This window comes from Nesoenas mayeri (assembly GCF_963082525.1).
Source record: "Nesoenas mayeri genome assembly, chromosome: 1".
NCBI classification, from domain to species: Eukaryota; Metazoa; Chordata; class Aves; order Columbiformes; family Columbidae; genus Nesoenas; species Nesoenas mayeri.
The window spans coordinates 45,460,326-45,485,713 of record NC_137541.1 but is presented as its reverse complement, the minus strand read 5'-3'; the positions used below and the strand labels follow the sequence as shown (position 1 = coordinate 45,485,713).

Below are 25,388 nucleotides of genomic sequence, written 5' to 3'. Positions count from 1 at the left end.
TATGAACACCATTGAAGGAGCTGTTCCTGATGGCTTAGACCCAATTTTGAGAGGAAATATTTCATTACATAAAGGCTGTGTTTATTTGTGTAATATTTTTAGCAGTATCTCATCATTGTGCTTAGTATTTAAACAAAATAAGTCCTTTTTGCTTCTTCATCTATAGGTACAAAATGTATCCAGTATTTAAATGTACTGTTTGCTTGGGTTTCGTTCTTAACATGTTTATATACTGAACAAAAATGTATCATAGAATTATAGAACAGTTTGGGTTGGAAGGGACCTTCAAAGCTCATCTAGTCCAACCCCCTGCGATGAGCAGGGACATCTTCAACTAGATCAGGTTGCTCAGAGCCCCATCCAGCCTGGCCTGGAATGTCTCCAGGGATGGGGCATCTACCACCTCTCTGGGCAACCTGTGCCAGTGTTTCACCACCCTCAGTGTAAAAAATTTCTTCCTCATGTCTGGCCTGAATCTCTCCTCCTTTAGTTTAAAACCATCACCCCTTGTCCTATCACAACAGGCCCTGCTAAAAGTCTCCATCTTTCTTATAGGTTCCTGTTAAGTACTGAAAGGCCGTGATAAGGTCTCTGTGGAGCCTTCTCTTCTCCAGGCTGAACATCCCCAGCTCTCTCAGCCTGACCTCACAGCAGAGCTGTTCCATCCCTCTGATCAATTTTGTGGCCTCCTCTGGCCCCTCTCTAACAGGTCAATGTCTTTCCTGTACTGAGGGCTCCAGAGCTGGGCACAGGACTCCAGTGGGGTCTCACCAGAGCAGAGCAGAGGGGCAGAATCACCTCCCTTGACCTTCTGGCCACACTTCTTTTGATGCAGCCCAACATATTATTTGCCTTCTGGGCTGCAAGTGCACATTGCTGGCTCATGTCCAGTCTTCCATCCACCAGTACCTTCAAGTCCTTCTCCTTCTCTCAATATCAGTATCTTTGCTTGTCCTTTTTAGTTCCTACTCATGTCAATTTTCTACTTCAAATTTAACTGCATGCTTCACCTTTCTTTTTAACTTTGCATTTAGATACTTCTGGAATGTCAAATCTTTAGCTCAGCCCAGGCAACTAGGGAATTACATGCTTTCCTTGTTTGTAAAAGCAGGTAACTGAGCACCACAAAAATTTTCATTAATGTGAACTGCCTGCTTTCAGAAGACCATCCTTAAGTATTCAATGTATAGGCTGGAAACTGAAGATAGGGATAGGTGAGGCTTGGCAAGGTTATCTAGCCCATTTCCCTTCTCAAGGGTAAATTAGTGTTTGTGAATAAATGTTGTTTAGCTGTTCCTAAAAACCTCTCTTCAGAGACATTTTACAGTATTTCCAGATATCTACTCCAGCACTTAACAGCATTCGCAGTAAAACGTTATTACTGAATATAGACATCTCTTGCTGCAATTTAAAAGTGGTACTTTTGATCCACCCAGAATGGAAATCCATTTCCTCTTTATAGCTCTTAAATTTTTGAAGACAGTTAATATGTTTCTTCTCTACATGACTCTGTGTCCTTCGATTCTTCCGTGACAACTATATTAATACTTTATTTAATCCTCTGATAATTTCCGCTGTTTTCTTTTGGACTCACTCTACTTGGTCCACAATATTATTGAATGAAGGAGCCCCAGACTGGGCACTGTGTTCCATCCACAGCCTGATCAGTGCAAGAGTAGAAATGTAATTTCCTGTGTCTAATAATCAGGGCTGTTGTTTACACGTGCTAACTAGTATGTAATTTGGCTTTTTCCTTGCATCAGGGTATAGTTGATTACTAGGCTCCTCACATCTTTTTTTTTTTTCAGTGATGCTGCCCAGTCAGTTGTCATTTATTTGTGGATTTCACTGTTCCAAAGCACAAGAAATTGCAGCCACTGCCACCAGACTGCTGTATCTGAAATCCAGTTCTTCCTGGGCTGTATCTCTGATTTTCCAGTATTATTTTTGATTCTAATTGCACCCGTCAGTATCCTTGCAGATTAACCAAATGACAGCAAATTTAAAGAGCTGAAACACTCTGATTTCACCCATTGGAATTATTAAAGAGTATTGCTCTTGAGACAAATCCTCATTCAATATATTGTTCCTGTCTGAAAATGGTAACTATACTCTGGTTGTCCAAGAGACTGTTCTGTGTGCCTAATAGAAATTCTCCTGGCCTATGCGTTTTGCTTATGTCAAAAGCCGTCCTGAAAGCAAAATGTAGAACGTCTTCAGCTTCTTTCTAGTCATAAGACCTGTTAGTGCATTGGAAAATGAAACTGGATTGATTTGACATCTTTTCTCAACAAACTCACACTGGCTGTCACTTATCTCCTTGCTACCATCCAAATACCTACCTGTAAATTTTGCTTGATTATTTCTTCCAGTATTTTCCAATGATTTTAAGTTGATTTGCCTGTAATTTTTTTTGTTTACTTCTCTTTTTAAATTTGGGCACCAAGTCTCTTTTCTGGTTTTACCAATTTCTCTTGCCATCTGCAGGTTTTCAAAGTCTGTAAAAATGTTGACATTTGTTAGTTGAAGTATTTCAAGATGAGCTTCATCAGACCCAGCTTATATCAAAATAGCTGAGTTATTTCAGTGCTCTCTCACACGATATTTCAATGTATTCTATAATAACCAGCCTTCTTACCTATTTGTGTGTGTGTGTCAATTGTGCCTAATGAAAATGCCTGCACCCTGCCTGAGTCAAAAACATCACTCAACCCTTTTCTTTTTTAAAATCTCTTTTCTTCTTTCTCCCTAAAGGCAAACTTGAAGTTTCCTGTGACAACCTACAGCGTACTACAGTACCTTTAACACAGCCTGCCATATACATAGAAAACAAAGATCCAATCCCTGAAGAACAGGTAAAAAAAAAGACTATTTAAAATAATAATTTGGGCTTGTTTCCTCTATCCATTCCTTTTTCAGTTGCTTGTGCAATGACCTTCTTGTCCTGCCAAGACAGATCAAGTGCTATTTCAAAATTGGAATTAGGGAAAAAAAATGATGTATATTCCTTTTGCTGTCCCATGGGGAGGTATCCCCCATCCTGGAAAAAAGAGCACTAGCATTCACTTCTTGTCATATATATCATTAGAAACAAGTGACAAAAGGAGAGCAACCACACAAGTCAGAGGAATTCAGAAAAAAAATGTGAATTGCTGAAAGGCAATATATAAAATACTTGCGTATTGTTCAATGAACTGACACAGCAGCAAACGTGATGAGCTCCAGAAGAAACCAGCCTGTCTTCAGTTTGAGTGATCTCTGCATTTTTGGATACCCGAACCAGACTGTGACAATGAACAGTTTCATGTGTTTTGGGGAACTCGGGTGTGATAGTTGGGCTGTCCTGAATAGAGACTGGCGTCCTCCATCACAGAACTGACTGGGAGATGCATTCAGAAAGCAGACTGAACACCCGTGCTCTGCTCTGTCCCTCCCTCACCTTCTCCCAAGCCTACCCCTTGGGTATTCTCTCCAAATTTTTTCCATATCAAAGAGCTGGGACTAAAAACTTTACTGGCTCTCTGTTACAACATAAATAGAGCTCTGTTTTTTCATCCTTGTAAGCCAATATAATTAAAATTGGAGGTTGAGTTTGCTGTTCTCAACATCCTCTTAATAACGATTTACGTAAGTTAAATAATTTGTAAGATGCCTGACTGAGGAAGAATTGCTTAAGATGTAAATTAAAAAAAAAAAAACAACTCACATTGGCTTTGCTTATTTCCTCCTGTAATTATGGGGAAATGGACTCCCATTTTCAAGGTATATCACTTGATCATACTTGTGTATGAAAGCAAATCTTAGGTGAGTCCGGTATTGTTAACTTGCAGTGAGTGGACTTGCTCTAAAATTATACAAATATAACTGAGGTCAGTGTCAAGTCCACTGGCTCTGCTCAAACAGAGCTCCATCCTGTTACTGTGGTTGGCTTGTGTTGATAGCACTTGATTGTGCACCAGATTGTAGGACAGGGCCTACGCTGACAGTGAGGATCAAATTTTTCTTTCTTTCTTTCTTTAGGAATTGGAAGCATATGTTGATTATTCAGATACGGAGAATGAATACAAAAGGGAAGATTTTTACTGCTTTTCCCAGGAAGAAAGAGAGAGACAAGAACGAGAGAGACAGGAATCTAAGAGGGTGTTACAAGAATTGAAATCTGTGCTGGGATTTAAAGCTTCAGAAATAGAAAGACAGAAATGGAAACAGCTGCTATTCAGTGACCATGGTAAGCATTGCTTTTGAAAATCAGTTCCTCTTTAAGAAAGGGTAGGTGTCTGTTTGCCATCAGCTGCTGACTATGTTAGAATTTGGACAGTGCTGAGCTGTAGTAGTGTCTTTGGTAGAGCTGTGTGGCCTCAGTTTGGTATTCTCTTTATATTATTTGTAGCAATCATTTTACTATATATTGGGAAGAATTCAGAGAAATGGGAATTTGGCTCTAAACAAAATATCCAGCTAAAGTATTAAACGCACAAAAATATTAAGACAGCATAAAGAGAACTGTCAGGCTATAAATGATGCAAACTGAACTAACATTCATGGCTTTCCAGTAAATATGAATTTTAATCAGGGTGCATAAACAAATTACTTTTCAGAATTTAAAGAAACCGTCAGAAATTATCCCAGACTTATAAAAATTTGTAGGTTGAAGTGAAGAGCTAGACTTTGAAATATTTAAGGCTCATGAAAGAGTAAGACTAGCTTTTGTTTCTATGAGAGAGGGAGAACACAGAATATAGTTTCAATTGAAAATAAAAACCCTAACAAGAAGAGTTCTTCCAATCAAGCCTTTACTAACTCTGAGGGCTGCTGGGTAGCTCCATCCACTTGCACTTGAAGGCAGGAATATGAAAATTTTTCTTGCCTCAATACAACAGTCTGTCTCTGTTCCAGCAATAAGACTGACTGCAACTTAGTTCCTTTCACTGATTGAGCTGATTGGTTTATTATCTTTAAAACTGGCACTAATTTGTCTTTTCCTTTTTCCCGTTTTCAATCCTTCCTCTTTAAAGATAGGTTAGGAAAAGCCCTCTAAAAATTTCGTTTTCTATGTTGTGAAGAACAACCCTCAAGTCTGGCAAAATATCTGAGGATTCTGCCTCTGCTAGTGTCTACCAGAAAAAAAGACCGTGGGTTGCATCTTTCAATAGTTCAGTGGGAACACACAGTAACAGACCATACCTATTTATGAGACTGTTTCTTTTTACATCAAACTCACAAAAATCTCTCTTCTTCACAATTCTGTTCTTTATGTCTATTTAGCTACAACTACGGTCAAAGAAATCACTTGGCTGTTCGTTTTGACTCCTAGTTGAGTTTAAAAAACTAAGGTATGAGATTGCATCAGAGCCTGCTCAAGAGTAGGAATTCCGTATTGTCCTTCTGGTGCTAGATGCGACAAGCACACAACTCTTCACATAAATATCTTCAAGTCTTCCTTTCCTCCCTGTTGAAGGGAGAAGGAAGGAATCCTGCCTCCAGTTTGAGTCTTGACAGATCCAGTGATTGCTGCAGAAAGAGTCCTTGTCAGGATAGCTTGCATAGGGTATGTCCTTATCTCGGTTAGCCCGTCTGCATCAGTATCCTCAGGCCATTTGCTGCTGCAGCTGGAAAGAAGCAGCTGACTCTGTCATCTTCAGTAGATGTTCACCTGAAAGCCTTTGTGGCTCCTTTTCCTTTTTCCTTTTTCCTTTCTCTTTCTCCTTTTTCTTTCCTCTCCCCTCTCTATTTCTCCTTTCCTTCCCTGTATAGATATTACCTTGGTTTAAGATTCGAGATTCAATGGTGGGGAGGGAGGAAAGTGTGATTTCCTCCAGCTGCCTTAGACTAATCATTGATTACTTCCATCCTGTACAAAACTGAAAAACATGAGGGCAGTTCATGGAATAATTAATATTGTCTCCTTTTGGCTCAGAGACTGTGTCTAATCTGAAAGACTGATATGGATGGCAGATGTAACATCATCTACTGTTTTTTAAGGAATTCCTACATTTTTTCTTAAAAAACCCCACAAGTCAGCTAAATATGGACCCCAGCAGATTACTGCTGCAGACTTTAATTGATTCATGCACACGAGTCATTCCTTAAATAAACTTTCTGTGAGCTGTGCTTTCCACATTTGTGGTTTTATCTTGAAGATTTAAACCCAGAAATGTTCATATTCTTGTCTCCATTGGCCCAAGCCATGATATCACACATTTTCATAGCACTGCTTTTACAGGACAACAGTATTCCAGAAATCTTGTGCTCTCCTAACTTGTGATTGTTATGAACAAAGGTCCTGAAATATTCAGAAGCTTTAATCTGTTAGTGAAGGCACCCAGCAAGCCGTTCTGATTTGTTAGGGTCTTTGGTTTGCTGAAGGAAGGGCTGGTCAGGGTTTGCACATCAAAGAGGTCAATATGTTCAAAGAATGAAGCATGAAGTCAACTGGAGATGGGAGGTTGGATTCCCGAAGAAAAACATCATCTTAGCAGAGCAACAGGCTAAAGCACATTTGCCCACGACCAGCCCTGTGGTAATACAGCTTACCGTCTGGTCATGGGTAATGTACGAGAGTGTAGGGGAGCTTCTGGTTTGGGTCCTTTGGCACCCTGTTGAGCCAGTCAGTGAGGTCTGTGAAGTTGTTACTGGCTTCGTTTTCATTTGTCAGACATTCATAAAACAACTTTCTTCTGGTGCAAAGTCACTTGTAGCCTTTCCCTGACCCTTCTCCTCCCTGAAAAGTTCATTCTGTCAGTGGTTGCGTTGTACCCAGCTGTTTCCCTTGCTCCCACCTTGTCCATACAACAGTTCTCATACAGCTGTTTCTCGGATTTGGAAAGCTACACGCTGAGAATGACGAATTCCACCTTGCTTATTACCTAATCAACTCAGTGAATTGGCCAGCTACCAATCTGAAGTATCTGTTTGTTCGTTTGAGAAGTTTTGGCTTTGTAAGTATTCTTGGAAGGAAGCAGGCAAGAAGTTTGTTCCCAAATGATAAGATTACTCTGCATATTCCTGCCTCTTCAAGCAAATGGGCAGAAATAAGCAGCAGCATGTTTTTTACAAGATGGGGAAAGAACTACCCCATTAAGAACTGAGATGAGTCGGGTGCAGTGCTCCTTTGATACGTGAAGTTTTAGAACAAACAATATAATACAAATTCGAAGCCACAGTCTCTCAGTATGCTAATGACAATAATTATCAATGTAACAACCATAATGATGCGCCTGCCTTAAGCTAGCTAAAGTAAATATTACTGAAATAGGATGCGATGGAAAAACCCTAATATGGTACTTTTTGTTTCCCGTGAAAAGTTTATGTCTTTCCCAGAGTTATTTTCATCTCTGCTTACAGGGGTAAAGTCAGAATGGAATTAGAAAGGGAAATGCTACTTGGGAATCTGCTGTTGCCGCTCTCATTTATGTTCGTGCTGCTACTCTAATGGAGCTACTGCAGTTTAGGGAATCTCTTACTTGGAAATGGACATTATATCATTTTCTTAAAACGAAAGACGTCTGTTCTTCAAGAAGTGATTGTACCGAGTTATACTAACCCTTAACACTGGGAGGAGACACTTCCTGGCAAGCATCCCGTTGCTGGCAATGGGACTCGCTGCTGCTACTAACTTCAAGAGAGGCTAAATTAAACCAGACTTTATTTGTGAGGACACCTTACCTGCCTGTATGAATACGTGTTGTATTTCTGTGTTGTGGTGTATGAGATCAGATACTGCCTATAAGGACTTGTTCCTGTACCAGCTGTCTTTATTGGATTAGGTAAAGTGTTGTTTCAAATGAAGACAGTTCAAATCTGTATACAGTGCAGTAGTTGTACTTGTTTTTTACTTTTAACACTGAATGCATCATCTGTGTTTGATGCCAGTTTTAAACATCATCAATTTTGTGTTGTCTCTTCACATCACAGATTTGAAGGAGTAGTTACAACAAGTAGCTATCACATTTCACTTCAGCTTTGCCATTAGAAAACACTGGTTTATTTTAAGTTTTGTTTGATTGTGTTTTTTGTTTCTGTTGGTTTGGTTTTGTTTGTTGGGGTTTTTTTTTAAGCCATTTTGACCCTTACACCCTTGCATCTTTTCAGACACAAATAAATTATTTATATATAGCAGCTTGCTTTTAGTTGTCATTTAATTTTTTTTCCCCCTTTTTAAGCTGCAGTGAAACCCTTGTCTCCTGTAGAGCCGCTGAAGCTACTAAATAATTTGGAATCACATATGAATTCAGATACAGAAAAGCAGGACTGCAGCCAAAGTTGTGATAACTCTGAAGAAAAAGACTCTAATCCAGAAGTGAATGCTACTGATAAAAGCAGGACAGAATATTTGCATGAAGATCCTGAGATGGAGAAAAACAAAGACAGTACTACTGCTGAAGGTGTTCCTACAGGAGCTGGAGAAAGAATGTGTTATCAGCATGAAAGGGGAGTTGAAGAACTCAAGCCGAGTGATATGGATGGAGTGGAGGTTTCAGAGTCTCCCTCTAAGGATGCGTTACATTCAAAAATCAAGCAGAGGCTGGCCCAGCTCCACATATCAACAGATTTAAACTTCACATCTGGTCTGGCTGCACAAGTTGCTGCCAGGTCTTTTGCTTTTACTACAATGCAAGAAGAGACTTTTGGAGATGAGGAAGAGGAGGAGGAAGAGAAGACACAGGAGTGTAAAGACCTTGAGGAGGATTGTGAGAATGAAGACAGAGGCTCTGAAAGTGAAGAAAAAGTATAAGTCTGAGCTGAACTTTGTTAAACTAATAGCAGGCAATTTGATGGGAAAAAACTGGGGGGTTGAAGATGCAAATACTGGAGGGAAAAGGAGACCTAAATCTAACACATCTTGTTCCCTAAGTCTGATACACTAAATAGGACTTCTAAGTACACTGAAAATTTGCAGGTAAGAGAAGTTTAGGCTGCATCCAAGAAATAGTTGGCTGTTGCCTTTTTAAGATCCTAGTGGTGGGTTTTGGAATTTACCTTTGTGTTTTCTGTTTTATTTATTTATATTATAATGTATTGTGGGTTTTTTTTTTTGTTTTGTTTTGTTTTGTTTTGTTTTTCTAAAAAGAAGGAAAAACAACATATTGAATTACAACAGACTCCGTTTTGGTTTGGTTTGGTTTTTTTCTCTCTCTCTGATTCTGTTGTCATGGTATCAATGTTTGTTCCAACAAAAAAGCCAGAACATTTCTTTTGGAAGAACCTGAACTGTTCCCTGTGATCTTCCCCCACCACTTTGGTTTCACTTCTGGTGTCTGCAGTGCGTTGGCAAAGCCACCGTAGGCATTTGTGATTCTGTGGCTAGTGACGTGGCTCCCAACTAAAATGTAGAATTTTAAATAAAAACTTGAAAGAGCTAGTATTCAATGTGTCCTGGAGTATGAGGCTGAAATAGTATGAAGTTAGTCATGCTTCATATTAAGGTTTATTTAGAATTTTATGAAGGGTTAATAAATGATTTCTAGATGTTGTAATTCATGTTAGAGGAATGTGTAGTATATGTTAGGAAGGGTTATAAGCACATCAGTAGAAAGTACTATAGACAGCTAGAAGCTATCTGGTGGATTGATAATAGATAAGAAGTAAATACCTGTTTATTAAAACAGCTATTAATTATTTGTTAACCTTTTGTAAACTGAACCTTAATATAATTGTTTGATTTAATGATTGTACATTTTTGTTTATGTCCTGAAGTAATTTTCTTAAAGCAAAAGTGAGTGTTTAACAACATATTTGCTTTTTCCTGATGTTCTTTCGTTACTCCTTAGGTCACAACTATAACCTGTGCGTTTAAGAATCCATAGAGAGAACATGAATTGTGTATTTTCTAAAGTGTATTTTGTAACTTAGTTGACACTGAAGTCTGGATGTTTGGTATGAGGTTATGCAGCTCGTTTTTTTCTCTGTGGCGGTGTTACGAGGAGCAGCAAACTGATGCTCACCCCCCAGAGGAGCTGGTTAATGGTTTCACTGCCTTCTCTTCCTTTTGCCCTCTGGCACCAAATGAAGCAAAGGTCTCACATCTCTCATGGTGAGAGTTGCCCCTTTGTATGGAATACTCTACTCCGACCTGGACACATTTCCAGTCACAAAACACCTCATCAGTTCCTTAGAGTATTTACTGTCTCTTGCTGATTCTATAGAATAAAGGGGGTTTAGATGGAAGTGGTTCAGAGCAGGATCTTTCCTAGGATGCTGTTGCGGGGAGTGGGGAAGCTGGTGAAGGGCAGCAGGTAAGGGTGGAACTCTTCACCATATGGCAGAAAACAAGTGCTTTCTTTCAACCTCCCTCTCTTCTATCAGTGATTTTGTATGAACACTCTTAAATATGTGGATTTTTTACAAACCCTAGGAGGTAAATATCAACTGATAGAGAAGGGAGTATGTGACTTACACTACTCTTTCACAATATAATACCTGTCTTCTCCATCACACACAGTTTTGGAGAAGAGAATGTTTTACCGTTCTTCATTAACCAGTAACACTGTGTTCTGTGCCCTTAATTTTGTGTAGGTGACTGGAAGCTGAATGGGTGATGTCTTGGGGAACTTGTAAAAGAAAAAAATAGATGCTTCTCATAGTATATTCAGAAGCAAAGCCTCCTCTTAATGGTATATTCTTCTGTAATCTGTAAAGGTTAGACTAAATTGATGAAACACTTTTATTTTCTCTGTGGTAAGCATTTTTTTTTTTACCTCAAGTCTAGAACAACTGCTTTGGATAAATCATGTTTGAAACATTGTCCATGCTTCTGAAAAATAAGTCTTCCTCATGCTTGACTTGAGATCCTTGAGTTCACAAAGTGCCCAGATATTTTTTGTTCCTATCTAATTGTTCTGACTGCCTAAATGTATGTTCCATTCATACTTTTCCATGACCTAATCCACCAGCATCTCATGACCTGATGTTGTGTATCCTAGAGCTAATAGTCCTGAACTTTCCCCATGGCATCCAAATCTTAGTTTACAATGTGTATAGCTACGATACCAACTTGAAAAAATGATCAGATGTAGGATATGAATGATCACTGTCCTCATAGTTTTGGATAAAGTCGCTAATAGCATGAGTGCTTCACATTGCTACTAAAATAAGTTTCAGATCTTACTTTTATTAAAGGTGGTAGCTGTTTATTCTTTTGCTGCAGCACTTAGCAAAAGACTTGGAGAACCGACTTTGGCAGCTCACTTGGGACCTCGCTTTATCATCCGCTGGTCTTGGTGATGAAACCGGCCTAAGAAGCTCCGTCTATCATTAGTTGTTCATTTTCATCCATCAGCTGAGTCAACACAGCTCTTTGTGGCCATGTTGTAAACCAGCTCACCAAGTTCCTTTTGGTCAAAAATCCACCATTTTTAGGGGTTATTTTTCACTGTTCTTGTTGCAGTGATGCAGTTCACAGCATTTACCTCCAACCAGCTGTATCAGCACATACTGTGCTGCTGGCAGGAGACTCCAGATTGCTCACGTTTACATTACTGGCAAAGATGGGGTGGTGTGAAATTACAGGCTTGACATTAGACATGCGTATGATCAAAGGATGACTTTTTTGGAGCAAGTTCTGATCCTCCTTTGAACAAATAGGTTTTCTACAAGCAATTTAACTGATTTCCATGGTCTTACTCAATGCAGTCTTAGAAGCTGCACATATGAACACCTGGGCTCACTTGCTTTCTCTGCCTCTCAACACATACGTATATATCAGCCATCAGGTCATTTATTTTGATTTATTTAATATTCTCCTGCAGAAAAATGTGGCTAACAGTGTACAGCACACAAAGCGTGGCTTCTCTTGATTTGATAACCAGGTTCCATCTACATATATTATGTCTGTTATAATCCACATTTCCTCATAATTATGTCATTTGACAGGACTGTGCATACATGCTGTAGGTTGCTTGAAGAACCTGACAGATTTCTTGCCAATCACAATTTATTGTTGCATTTAAAATAATATATATCACCACACTGAAGTGTGCATTAGTGCTAAGGAGTTGTGTTAATATATTGAGCTTGTCGAGGTCTGAATGCTGCCCTGTGTTCTTTGGCTCATTACCCTAGATAGGGATTTTTGTGAAAACAGAACATTTGCCTCCTAGAACTCTGTAACTTTTTGAAACATGTTAATCAGGAAATCCACACTAAATAATGGGTTATGCCAAAGGATAGCAGTAGCCAAAATTCATTACGAACAGCAGGGCTAACAAGAAGTGCATCTTCCCTATTCCATTTCCAATTAGCAGCTCTGTGAAGTTATAAAGAAGCAAGTAATTACATACGGTTAAATAATTTCTTATCCTCCTGACCTACCTGGACAGCACTCCAAGGGTGATATTTCCTTCTTAGGTTGGACTGCAATCTAACACTGCATGTTTTATGTCATCTTTACAGCTAAAGAAGCAGGTAAAGGCTTAAATGTAGACAAAGATCTACGATATAAAGATTACTTGTCTCTTTGTTGAAGTGTCCTTCATGACAAATGAAACAGTGCTGTAATGGAAGCATATTTTGAGAATTACAGATAATGGAGAGTCGTTCAAATGTTGTCAAATGTGCCTGCATCAACTATACACAAGATCCACAAACGTGAAAGTTTCCACTATCGGGTGCAGTAATGAGGTAGTCTTACTCCTGACAGGGGATTACTGGGCGTCAAGGAATCGTGCACTTCGTTATCCAAATACTTGATGAAATCAAGATTTCAGACTTTGTCCTGTGCACGTTTATGTGTTTGTGACCTGACTGTTTACAATACTAGAAATGTTATGTGCATCTGAGTGCAGAATTTGCAACTGTCTTATTATTTGCGAGTCAAAAAAGCATCTGAATGGTAGACTCTGTGGGGTTGTTGGCCCACACTGAACTTTGTAATCTTGCAGTCTGTCTTTTGTTTGTTTGTTTGTTTTAACAGAAACAAGGAGTCAAGCACACTGAACTGCCCTTGTTCTTTAAAGTATTTAGGTGAAGGGCTGATGTTGCTCTGGAAGTGGCTTGTTCCCAGGGCTAACTACTCTATAGAAGTCACTGGTTTTCATAGTGTTTCATCTGAAGAACAGGGCAGAGGGTGAGAAAGGCATCTGGTCAGTGTAAAGGGTTGGTCTACTCGAGGATCTTGTCTGGGACAGGGACTAACAATAGATGCTGAGGGAAGAGTGTGAGAAAGGGAGATCGTGTACTGATGTTTCCCCAGGCTGCTCCCCATCGATTTGTGGCTCAGGGACTTCTTGAGCCACTGGTGAGGGTTATCAGCATAACAGGTCCTGATGGAATCCTCTTCCATAAACTCGTTCAGTTACATGTTTGGTCAATTATTACTAGTCCCACTGCCAGTATGTGCTCGATTTTATTCCAGTCTTTTACAAAGGAGAAGATTTGTCGATAACATTTTTGAATTTTCTTATTTAGACTGACCAAGCCCACTTCTCTCAGTCATTTTCCAGAGGATTTGGTTGCTTCCCTTAGAAATCTGTCCAGTTTTTGAAGTATCATGACCAAAGTGCAGTGCAGTACTGCAGACATAACCTCAGCAACACTGAGCATGGAGTAATAATCACCTCCCATAAAACACTGAACATTTCAAGTATGTTTGAGTCCATATAGGAAAAAAATCTTTTCAGATCTTTTACCCCTGGCTATTAGGATGACAAATGAAAATATTTGGTCTAATGGAGGAGAAATATTTATTCACTGTCAGCAGGATTTGGCTGGACAATGTTTTTCTTTGCTAACAAAACAAAAAGTTGTTAAATCAAAATGATCTTCCAACAGCTGCCACCTTGTCTAACACAAACTAAAGATGCCAAACAGCGCTTGTTTAAATTTCATCTTGATTTTTCAGGGCTGTTCTGATCTCTGAATAAGCATGTGTCACAAAATTTATTATCACAAAAGAATATGGATATATGGATATCTGAGATCGGACTGAAAGCTTCTGTGGCTAATTTTTAAAATGCTTGGAAGTGTGCCTTAATCCATCTGCTCATTATAATCAGTTCCCTCATATAGATGTTTTTATTTTACCACCTTGAATTTTAAATGCCAAAAAAATGCACTTCGATTTATTTGACTTGGAAATGTGTGCAGTAATCAGATAAGAGGTAATGGTTCTGTAACTGTGGTAACAAGGCACGGTCATAGGCAGGGGTAAGATCTACCTGCCGTGAGCTTTGCTTTGTAGATGGATACAGCAATATATTGTAGTTTGAGCTACAGATCAGTGTGTAACAGTTCTTGATATTCTGCTTCACCTGTCACGCTGCCATCTCCAAGTTTTTGGCAAGTTTGTTCGAATACAATTTGAACCGACAACTTGAATACTGCATTAGCCCATGTTGTTACACTTTCTGAATAGAACACAGGATTCTGAAGAACAGACTATTATTTAGTAGATGAGGAAAAAGGTTTGTTTCTTTGTTACAAAGTGGCTTATTTTAAAAGGGTTGAATAGGACCAAAACTGGAATACTTTCACACAATCAGCATATTTTTGACCTTTATACCTTCTCAGCTTTAAATTTTAAAGGCCTCATGGACAGTCTGCTGTAGGGGATGCAGTTCTACAGCAGCTTAAACCAATGCAGGTCCAGGCTGCCGTGGCCCTTCCGTGGCCATGCAATCTCAGCCCCTCCTTCAGGCTGCTTTTAGTAGCCACTCAGTGATGTAGGACGTGGATCTGGCTGAAAATGCATCATGGCTTTAACTTTCAGCTGCCTCTCTCAACTAATTCATCATGTGGTTGAAAGGGCACTTGTAGCGTCTCAGGAGAGCAGGCGGGAACACGTACCCGGGCGGTGGGGAGGAATGCCAGAGCTCCAATTTAAATCAGTTTGAATTAATGTTTGCATGCTGTGAGTTGACACCATTAGTGTCTGTACTGAAGTGAGATAAACTCAACTCCATGTGTTGCTTCCTTCATCTCCATATTTTCTGTTGATTGAGGATGATGCCACTCATTAATTTCCTCACTCATTTTGACTCCACTTTTTTGTTCTTCAGGCCCAGGCTGCCCAAGACCTGTTGTGTCTTATTTCACAGTCTCTCTAAAAACTGTTTATTATACTGCCAGTAAAACTGAAATTATCACACTTTTATTTTTCTGCTTACTATTTTCACCTTTCTGGTTCCTCTGACACCCGTGGTCCTCTCTGTTTACCACCACTCTTAAGAGGTTCAGATTTTAAAATAATACAAGAATTATTTTTGTGTGTGTAACACAGCTTTATTCTTCTGTATCATCAGCATTGGAATGACTAGATCTAGAAATGTATGCTGATTTCCCTCTTGATTTGAGAACTGAAACAGAAGGTGGACACTGTAAGTACTGTGAGTGCTACAGTCAAAACAGAACCAATAATGTATGGCAGCTCAAAATTATACCACACTTGCGATGTATATTGGCTTTTATAAGTAATTCTGGCTTGCTGAAAAACACCAGTTGTGTTTTAGAAATAACTGCTATTCTAGTACAAGGTCTCAAAGTAAGTGTCATTAGTTGGCTTGATTTGTGCTCAAATCTCAATAATCAGAGATTGCTTCCTGACCTTCTCCAGCTGCATGGATGAGAGTTGAAAATAATCTCAAATTTCCAAATAGAAAGTGACCAATGCTTTCCGTTACTTTGTGCTTTTAAAAAGAGGTCCATTCCTAAATAAACAAAAAGAGAAAAGTCAGTGTTTAATATCTTCAGTAGTCATGACTAACAGAGAATCACGCATTTGATCTCCGTGGAAGCACCATAAATGAGGACTGTTGATAATGTTTGATTTCTGTGTTTCTAAAATAATAATAACAATGGGCTTTAAATGTATTATGGGATAAAAGCCAGAAACCTGTGAATTGTCCTGCAGATCTTTTATCCAAAGCCACAGCTGGTTGAATTTAAACAAGTTCACGTTGTCTGTTCCTGCACTGCTCAGTATGACACTGTACTCAAGGTTTTTAATGTCCTAACGTGAGTGTTCACAGACAAGCCACGTGCGCCTGTATGCTCGAGCTCTGCAAAGCTTGTCAAGAACAGGGAACAGTGCTGAGTGAAACCTGCACATGAGTGGGATGCTCCACACACATTTTGGGTTTATTGTCTCTGTTTTGCTGTGTTGCAGCATCATGCCATGCGCGATCCCACTCATTATCTTTTTCCTTCTCAGCTTTCCTCTTCACAGGACACACAAACCAATTGTGGAGGGATATTTTGTTAGTTTCTTACCTAGGTTACTAACCTATAATGCACCAGGTAGTATATTTGCAATAGAAGCTTAGACATTAATGGCCACACTGCAAAAGGCGGGGCCTGGGCACACAGATGCCGGAGATTCTCTTCTGGTTTGACCTTTTCTGGGAAGGGTTGTTCTGGGGTGATTGACTTTGAGGGTGCTGACCAAAGCTCCATGACTCTGCAGGAATCTTTTAAAGCTCCAGTATCTGCCAGGTCCTTTCTTTCCTCTGGTGGCCTCTCTCTTAGCAGTCTTCAGCTTTTCTCCAGCGTTCTGCTGCCAGCTCCTTAGGAACTTGGGTGCTTTTCCCTTCATTTCTGAACCTGTTGTCTAAACTTTATGAAATGGCAGGTTAGGGGGAATCCACACCAAGGTGTTGTCGTGCATTCCTAGTCATAAACTCACAAACAGAAGGACACTTAGGGCTGGTAGCTTATCTGTCCTGACTTTCCTTCCAGGGTGCTTTGACCTACATTTCAACCTGGCCCTCCTATTCCTTCCTGGACTTCAGAACATTCACTTCCAGAAATCTCCCCCCTTAATGATCAGAAGATGGTAATGTCTCCCCAGCAAGACCGACCCTTCAACACACGTTCCTCATTACATGAGCTTTACTTGTTCTTTCCAACAGAAGGATGGCAGAATTATGGCTGAGTCTGCATTCCCATGAACAAGCTTTCTTGTTGCTGCAGGAGGGGTTGGAGACGTGCTCTCCCACTGCTGTGCCATTGTGCTCTGGCTCCACAGCTGCCTGGCCTTGAGCTCTGGAAGCTCTGGGTTCTAGCAGTTGTGCTTAAACCTTTCCCCCTGTCAAAGAGCACATGTTTTCAGAATACATTTACTACTCAATCTCCCCCAAATTGAACCATTTTGAATTTTTCTTGAGCAGCATTACTGGATTTTATCTTAATTTGAGGGGTTTGTGTGAGTTTTATACATATATAGATGTATACACACAAACACGCACTTCATATTGTACGTGTGTATTGCCAGGCATCACGTTGAAAGGCTTGTCTAGCAAAGAGGTGGTATTTTCCTCATATCAGACTTTCCAGTTAATTACTCAGAAGGTAAACAAAATTGTAATTCCTGCTATAGTATCTAATGGCAAAAGAACAGAATTCTCTTCTACCAAGCAGGCTGTTTGAAGGTATTTTAAATGCACGCTGATTTTACACCTTTAATTAGAAAAGCTATTTGACTTTTTTTCTCTTATCGAGGCTTTGCAGCTGAGCTGTTGTAAGTGCCTGTATGCCCATCTGCCCTGTCTTAAACATGCCAATAAATATACGTTCCTCAGCATTTCTTGCCTGCTAAGTCTTAGTGTTTCCTAAAAAAGGGCCTAAGGGCAGCGCAGATTGCCAAGGAAACCACAGGGAAGGGAAAGAAAAGAAACTTGATAAGCTGCTGTTTAAATGGTTAATAAACGAGAGCTAAAATATAAGAGGAAATGTTTAAAAGAACAAACTGCAGCAAGAGACGTCTGGCAGGGCTACAGAGGGAAATCACATGTGATACACTCTGAAGTTTGCAGGCACTGGGAAGAATCCACAATTTCTCTTCAGTGTGAAGTGGAGACAGGAAACATTCACCAGACTGGCAGTCTTCAGCCGCTCTTAAAAAAACCTCTATTTTATCTACATTTCGCTTCCACAGGACGACTCAGTCCTGCTGTGCTGGTGTATCAAGCTGTGTGTAAATCCATCTCCGTATCTCTTCCTTTAAGCTCTGTCTTATGTCAGTCTCTTTCCTATGACTGCACTGGGAACCCGTGTGGTTTGGCTGCAGTGGGAGCCTCTTCTGCACCCGCCCTGCCGGTTGCTGGTTCTGCTTTAAACACAGGTGGTGAGATCAGCCTCAGCAGGTCCTTACAGCAGGAATGAAGCCTGGGCCTGGCTGGCTGTGCGAAGGCTCCAAGAACTACAGTTCTGGGTTGGATGTAAGCAGGAGCAGGATGACATTCCCGAGTTCTGCCCTTACTTTGTGATGGAGTTTCTCACCCAAACTCTTTTGTTGCTCTTTTTCTTACTTTCCCATTTTACCTCCTTCCTTTTCCCCATGGATATGAATGAGCACCTAAAGTCTTTTTTACATATTTGATGATATGCATCACCAGGACTATTTTAAAAAATTTTTGGCTGGGTTTTGTTCATTTTAGAAGTAGTTTTCTCAGTTGTAATGCTAATCACTTTCAAAGTCTTTTTGGTTGCTTTCATTTCTTCAGCATCTCCAGTAAAATTCTGCCTTGTGACTGCATATATTGCTTTTTCTCCTTATCCTGTATTCCTGACAGCCGCCTAGGTGGTGCAGATCTGGCTTATCCATCCTTCAGTTAGCGATGATTGAATGGAATAGGGAATGCTTTTACAGGGACACATAAACACTGTATCAGCATTTAGTTGGATCTGTTTTCTTTATAATTCTTCTTTCATCCTGAAGATGAAATTAATTTTAAGCAATCCTGGCAATAGTTAGTGCCTGCAGTATATTTTGCTGGCTCCTTAGTACAAGCACTTTAGTAATGAACACTGGTTACTCTTGTCTAAATAAGTGGTGACTGAACAAAGGATGTTCTTCTTTGTGGCATAAGCTTCCAGTTGCACCTTCCTATCATCTTTCAGACACCTGTATGCTGTGCAATCATGTGACAGCTATTAGCAAAACCCTTTTAGCATCACATAAATGGCTAGCGAGGTGGGGCTTTAGGGAGACAATAATGTGTCGAGGAGAACTAGCAGCAAGTAGATCTGTAACCCAGGAGCCAGGCTTAGGTGCTCTGCGGGTGTCTTCTACTTGTCTATCTGTATGACTCTAAGAAAAAGACTTTATCTGTACAGTTCAAAAGTGCCAAAACAGTGGCAACAGAACAGACTGGCTCCTTTTATCTGCAGCTTTGTGGCTCACTCGTAAATAATAGACTTTATTATCAGAGCAAAGGCTGTGTTCTGCTGATGTTAGGAGCTGTGGCTGGCGCACACCTCTTCCTGTAAACTTTCCCTATATTGGTTTTAAGGTTTACAGCTACTGACCGCTCTTCTCACTTAGGTGACTCACTCTCACCTAATTCACAACCCCAGGAAGGAAAGCAGAGAGATGACTGGGAAAGAAGGGATATAATTTGATCTCGAAAGGCAAGAGGAAGCTTGGTGAGGCAGGAGTATTTATTCTTATGTATTGAATCTTGCTGCCTAATCGGTGCAGAATTTGTTGTGCAGTACAAAATATCTTGCTTATTCTTTGCTATTTTCAGGTTGGTTTGTTTGTTTTCCTATGGAATACTAAACAGATCCAATGGCTGCTGTTGTTATAAAAGGAGAAGCCTGTCTACCAAGAGGGGTCCGTAATGTTTTCCTTTTCTTGGAGATTTTTTGAATGCTAAATTGCCTGTGTGTATTCTTCATAATGTACCATATGCAAATATTCTTCAGGAATTGATACTACCACTTCAGACCGTCAATATTTTCTATGTAAGAACTGTACGTTTCCTATACTGCCAAGAATGTATATATATATCTATGAAGACTTAAGATTGTATCTTTTTGAGCAAGCCTCTTTCTTCAACCATCTGAAACTTTCTTCCTGTTTCTCAAGTTCTCTGCTAATTTATTAGACACTTGTGTTATATTGTGTACTTTTTTGTATCAGCTGTACTGCTGTATTTCTCCTTTCTCTCATTAAAACCTGTTCTTCTCATCCTTTTACTGTGCTGCTTCGTATTGGAAATACTCACACCGTTATCAGGTGACCTGGTCTAGTGTAATGGGTCTGGCTGAGGTGGAGCCAGACCAGTCCTAAAAAGCCAGGTATTCAGACTTAGATTGTTCCACTGATGCCAACATGTGATCAGCTGTACTGTATTAAGCTTCCCTAGGGTTTTTTTACAGCACAATCCATACTTTTATAAGATAGTTAAGAAGAAACCTAGAATGCGATACTTGTGGTATAAGCAAATGGACAGGACACCAAAAATGTACTGAGACATGAAGTCTGTACATCTCGTGGATGGTTGTTTCTGCTGACATATTGTAAGAAACCTGTGGTCTTCCAGACTGAAGCAGGTTTTGAGGAGAGATTTGGGAGAGGAATCTAAGGGTACTTTTTTTTCTAGAAATGTGTTCCTTCTACTTAAGTCAGTGAGTTCTCTGTTCTGTCTCCATGCTTAACTCAATCTCCATCTAGGCCAAGAGGAAAAAATGAATGGAGGGTAGGAACTGTTTGCTTTCTTCCACTAGAGAAACAGCTGATTTACAAACAAGAAATCACTCCATGGACAGAGAATGATAGTATTTCTTTGGTCCTCCTAGTGAAAAGCAAGATTTTCAATGTTTCACTGGTGCTAATCTCTTTGACCTGCTCTCTTTGACTCATTGACCTACAGCTGTACTCTCAATAGTATCTGTTCCACGGCATGGTAAGCAGGAGGAAACAGTTCCAAGGTCCATCCCAGTGGACCCAAGGTACCGAAATAAAGTGAACAGAACATGCATGTGCACCTTTGTGCAGAGTATTTGGCAGTTTTTGAGGTCAGGAGATCAGCTGGCAAGAGGGAAGGTACCAGAAGCATCCGCTTCTGGAGAACCTGCTGTTTCATCTGTAATTAGACACTTAAGGATGAAATTAATCACATCTTGAGCACCACCTATATAATTATAGTAGTGTATATGGAAATAGCTATGTCACCTGGCCTTGGTTTTCTCTCAGACTCCTTACCACCCTCTCCTTCATTAGGGCTGTTTTTGCACCCCCACTTGCACCTGCTTATGTGCTTACAGCCCATGCATGAAAGAACCCTGTGGAATGTCCCCGTGGTAACACCGTAGGATTTCTTGTCATGGTGCTGCGGTAGCAAGAAGCAGAAACGCTCATGTAGAATAACCATGCTGGTTCTGACCACATGTCATCGGTTATTCTTCGATTTAGGTTAGGTAAATGCCCATCTGTGCAACTGCATACATTTGCTTCTGAAGTTGCGTTTAGGAATGAGGCCACAGTGGGAAATATTTAGGAAAATTCTGGTGCAGAGAAGAACCAGCACAGGGAATTCCACAGGCCAGTGCAGCCTTTCCAGTCACTTGGAGAAGCGTTTGCAACACCACCAGCCTAAAGCCAATCCATCCTGACTACAATCAAGAAAGCTCCCCATCGACTTAGAGGGAAAGCATGGTAGGTAATTAATTCATTTCAAAATGCTACTGTTAATTACCTGTCATATTTAATCCCTGACTTTACTACTCCAGTAATTATTTTGTGTACACATGTGAAGTGATAAGCTTCCTTCAGAGAAGAATGGGCTACGGCCATAAAATGTGCTGTTTTCTGCTGTGGTTCAATATAAATGAAATACATTGTTGAGTTAAGGTAAAAAGAAATACTAGAAAGGAACAGACTTTCTGTGACCTGTCAAAGCCAGCTAAGAGCAGCTCAGCAAAAGATGGCACGCTTCATTTTGGGCTATATCCTGTGTTCTTCTTTGCTGTCACTGCTATCAGCTGCTTCTCAGCTATTAACAGGAGTTTAATAGATTATCATAATCAGCACACCCTGCAAGATATATTGGTTAAATCCATAGTGGAATGCAGTGGACTTCTCATTCATACCAGGCACTCCGAAGTTCTGGTTTGATTGCTGGTTTGCAGCACCACTAAATTACAAATAATTATATGGTTCCCAAAAACTATGTAATAAATACATTGCAAAAGTGGTGATTATTTCCCCTTTCTGCCTGTCTTTGTTTCTGCTTTGGAAACTTGTACAAGAGAGCAAACTGTTGCAGTATACGCTTTAGCTCCTGGGAACGCTCCCTCTGTGAGCTGGACGCTCAATATGCGGCTGTGAAGTATTCGACCATCTGCTGCAATTTCTTCAGGTTATGCTTTCAAAGCTTCCCTGCAACTATTAATTAAATGAAGAAGGTAGTTGCTGGAAGACACCTGACTAAAGTAATTGGCCCTATAATTGCAATTATTTTTTTAATGGATAGTGCCAAAATAAATATAACCACCCAGGAAACAGGTAAATTTTAGTCAGACATGCACAAAAGAAACAGGGGACATGCCCAGGACCTTCACCTCTGTTTTCTTATTTCTTATTGCTGGTAACTGGCACGATTGGCTTAAAATTATTCTGTAGCTCAGCAATTAGGGTTAGACAGTGCTAACTGCTGAGTGGAACAGGAAGGAATATACAGGATGGAGAACTTGTAATCACATTAAAAAGGTGCAAATGCATTGATATTGAGACTGCTGTACTTGCTGCTCTGAGTCACACTGCTTTATATTGAAGAAAGTGAACAAAGAAGCCAAAGGTCTCAGAATGAAGTGATTAAAACCCGTGATGATGGAAAGGAAAATACCTGAACTTGAAATCAGCTGGAAGACAGTAACCCATGCGATAATCACTCCTTGTCTTAGCTATTTGTTTTTGAAGGTCTTTAGTTGACTTGCTGTACCCATTGAAGATATGGTTGGCAAAGAGTAGCTTTCCTTGAATGTACATCTGCCAAAGAAGAGAACAAACAAATGCAGAGCTGGCAAGAGCAACCTCTTACTCTAAATGAAGATGAGAGGCTGAGAAACAAAGAAAGTTGTTAGGTAGCTTGACTTACACAGATGGCTTAGAGCTTTCACCTTCATGACTTTGTTATATAAAATATTTTATTTCATTCGAGAAATTAAAAAAAAAATAGAACTCATATTTTTCTAGTTCCTCCAAGATACACTGCATACTGGAGGGTATAAAACATTTTGCATGCTGCTGCATGGACTACCAAAGCCCACCACCAGCCATCCCGCTAATATTTCAGTTGAGGTATGGTGTGAGATGACATGTTTGAAGATGAACATAGACACATATATTAGGCACAGGGAAAAACAGCTGTTTGCTTGGGGGTTTTTTGTTTTGCATATGTTAACTAAATTTTTTGATTGTTTTTTCTTTTTTCATTCTTTTTTTTACTAAGGAGTATCCCACTTTTATATATATATTTATATATTTATATATTTATATATTTATATATTTATATATTTATATATTTATATATTTATATTTATATATATATTTGTATATATATAAAAGTATATGTGTATATATATATATAAAATATATATCCCACTTTTATAAATAGCAATGAACTTTTCTGTTTAAATACTGTATCTCATTAGAAACAGTTTTCTAGAGAAGAAAGGTGATGGCCTGCTGTTTAAAGCCATAAAGATTCAAAATGTGGGCAAAATCTGAAACGTTAGTAATTTTATCTCCCCGGAAAAGTAAACCAGGGGACTCAACCTAATTCAGAGCTGTTCAAAAACTCTGTTTCCACAGTTTCGAACTTGCTTTTGATTCTGAAGTGTACTTCATGATGTCTCAATCATTTGCATGTTTCCCGAAGCTGGCGTTTGTAGGTGATTATCTTATCATGACAACCTCAACAAACCAGATGAGTTAAAGGCCAAATTCAGTTTTGTGCTAGAACTTAGAATTCTAAAACAAGTCATATTAGTGATGCATTTTGTAGAAAGATCTCAGCAACTGAAAGGAGGCAGCCTCCTGCATTTTTAGAGCATTTCTTTTGGGTTTGGATCAGTTTGTTGGGTTGCGCCTTTTGTTTTTAGTGTCCCCAGACTCAAAATTCCCAGAGCAAGTTCAAGCAAAGATAAATAATTTTTCAACATGTTGCAAAGACTGTTCCACACAAATATAACATATGGATGATCTCAGAATTAGGGCTTGAAGAAAAGCCTGTGGAAATATTAGGTATAAAAAGAATGAATGTGAGAGCATCAGCCTTTTCTTGGTCAGTAAAGAAAGAGTGACATGGTTGGGCCAGATTCTCACTGACATGAAAGCCTGGGTCATTGTTCTGGCAGTGTAAAGAAGCCTTTGTTTAAGTGAAAAGTGACTTCATTGAATTTAAAACTATAAGAATCATTTAAGCTGATGTACTATCCAAAGCTGCTTGTGTTGTGGGATGTTCCCAGTGTTACACAACTGGAAACATCTGGCTTATTTCATGGAAGCTCTCAGCATGCAGAACTCCAAGTCAAGACTCTCTGAATACTTCAGGGTAATGCATTTCAAGTAACAATGGATGTATTCACTAGAAGGAAATCCAGAGGACCACTGAATTGTCTTCCTCTTGTGCTCACACCAATATGTATTCCTCTGTAATAAAACCACTAATGAACATGACATAGAACGCTGCTTTTGCCTGTGGGTAATAGAGAGGGAAAAGAAAACCATTTTCTGTCACAGCAGAAGTTATGATAAAACTGTTTTATTCAACCCTGAAACATTTTTCTTGCAAGTACCTTGTCTCATTACTGTGAAGATCTCTCTTCACCTGAGCATGAGAGGAGCATTCAATGCAGTGCAGATCTGGAAGTGATGACCAGTTGAATGCATGTTACACTGTGACACGGGTCCTCATTTCCCTGCTCCCCTGCTTAAATCCGATGGTGTGAGCAGCGTTGGCATCACAACAAAGGGAATCCTGTAAGCTCTCCTTGGGGTACAGTTTTGAGTGTATGTCAGCAGGTGGAAGTGATAGCAACATTTGGCCTCAGCTGCTGATCTTCTGGCTATGCATACCCCTTTATATCTGTGTGTTTTCCCCTTGAGGCAAACTCTTTTCATTCATTTGTTCTGAATTTCCTGACTCCCTCTTGATTTTCCTATTCTCATTCCAGTTTCTTCCTCATACTTTACTTATACACAGGTTTCTTTCCCTGGTTGCTACTTTTCTTCATAATCAGTGCCTCATCTTGCTTCCCATAACTGGTCTTCCTTCCCCTTCCCTATCGTATTTCTCATTACACAGATCCTTCTGCTCTGACATCCAGTCTCTTTCTATATCTCTGTTATTGTTCTCCCTCCATACTGCATGTTCTTTCCTTTCTTACGGTGCGAGCACAGAGAATAAGAGAAGAAACCTCCAGCCATTTACAGCCCAGCTTACTGCCTCTGCTCCACGTGCCGGGAAGTTGTGCTTTGGTTTGGTCACCACTCCCCAGTCTGTTCCAGCCTTTGGGTTCCCGGTATAGATAATCTGAATGAGCTGCCTCTTGCTGCTGCAAGCCCTGACGTGTCATGTTGTCCAACTGAAGTGCCTTTCACTGCACATGGATGAGGAAACAACACACAACACGCCTCTCACGTTGGCTTTGATTAACCACCGGCATTG

General features: G+C 39.8%; 1 protein-coding gene across 2 annotated transcripts in view; it reads left to right on the top strand.

Annotated features, from left to right (window-relative positions):
- VEZT (vezatin, adherens junctions transmembrane protein) overlaps positions 1–9,765 on the top strand; it is a 57,999-nt gene extending 48,234 nt beyond the window's left edge. For both annotated transcript variants that reach the window (XM_080352534.1, XM_080352533.1), the window contains exons 10-12: positions 2,755–2,855; positions 4,021–4,228; positions 8,163–9,765. In XM_080352534.1, the coding sequence (XP_080208660.1) occupies positions 2,755–2,855; positions 4,021–4,228; positions 8,163–8,734 (881 nt within the window). In that variant the 3' untranslated portion in view covers positions 8,735–9,765. The remainder of the gene's footprint in view (positions 1–2,754; positions 2,856–4,020; positions 4,229–8,162) is intronic.
- The last annotated feature ends 15,623 nt before the right edge of the window (positions 9,766–25,388 follow it).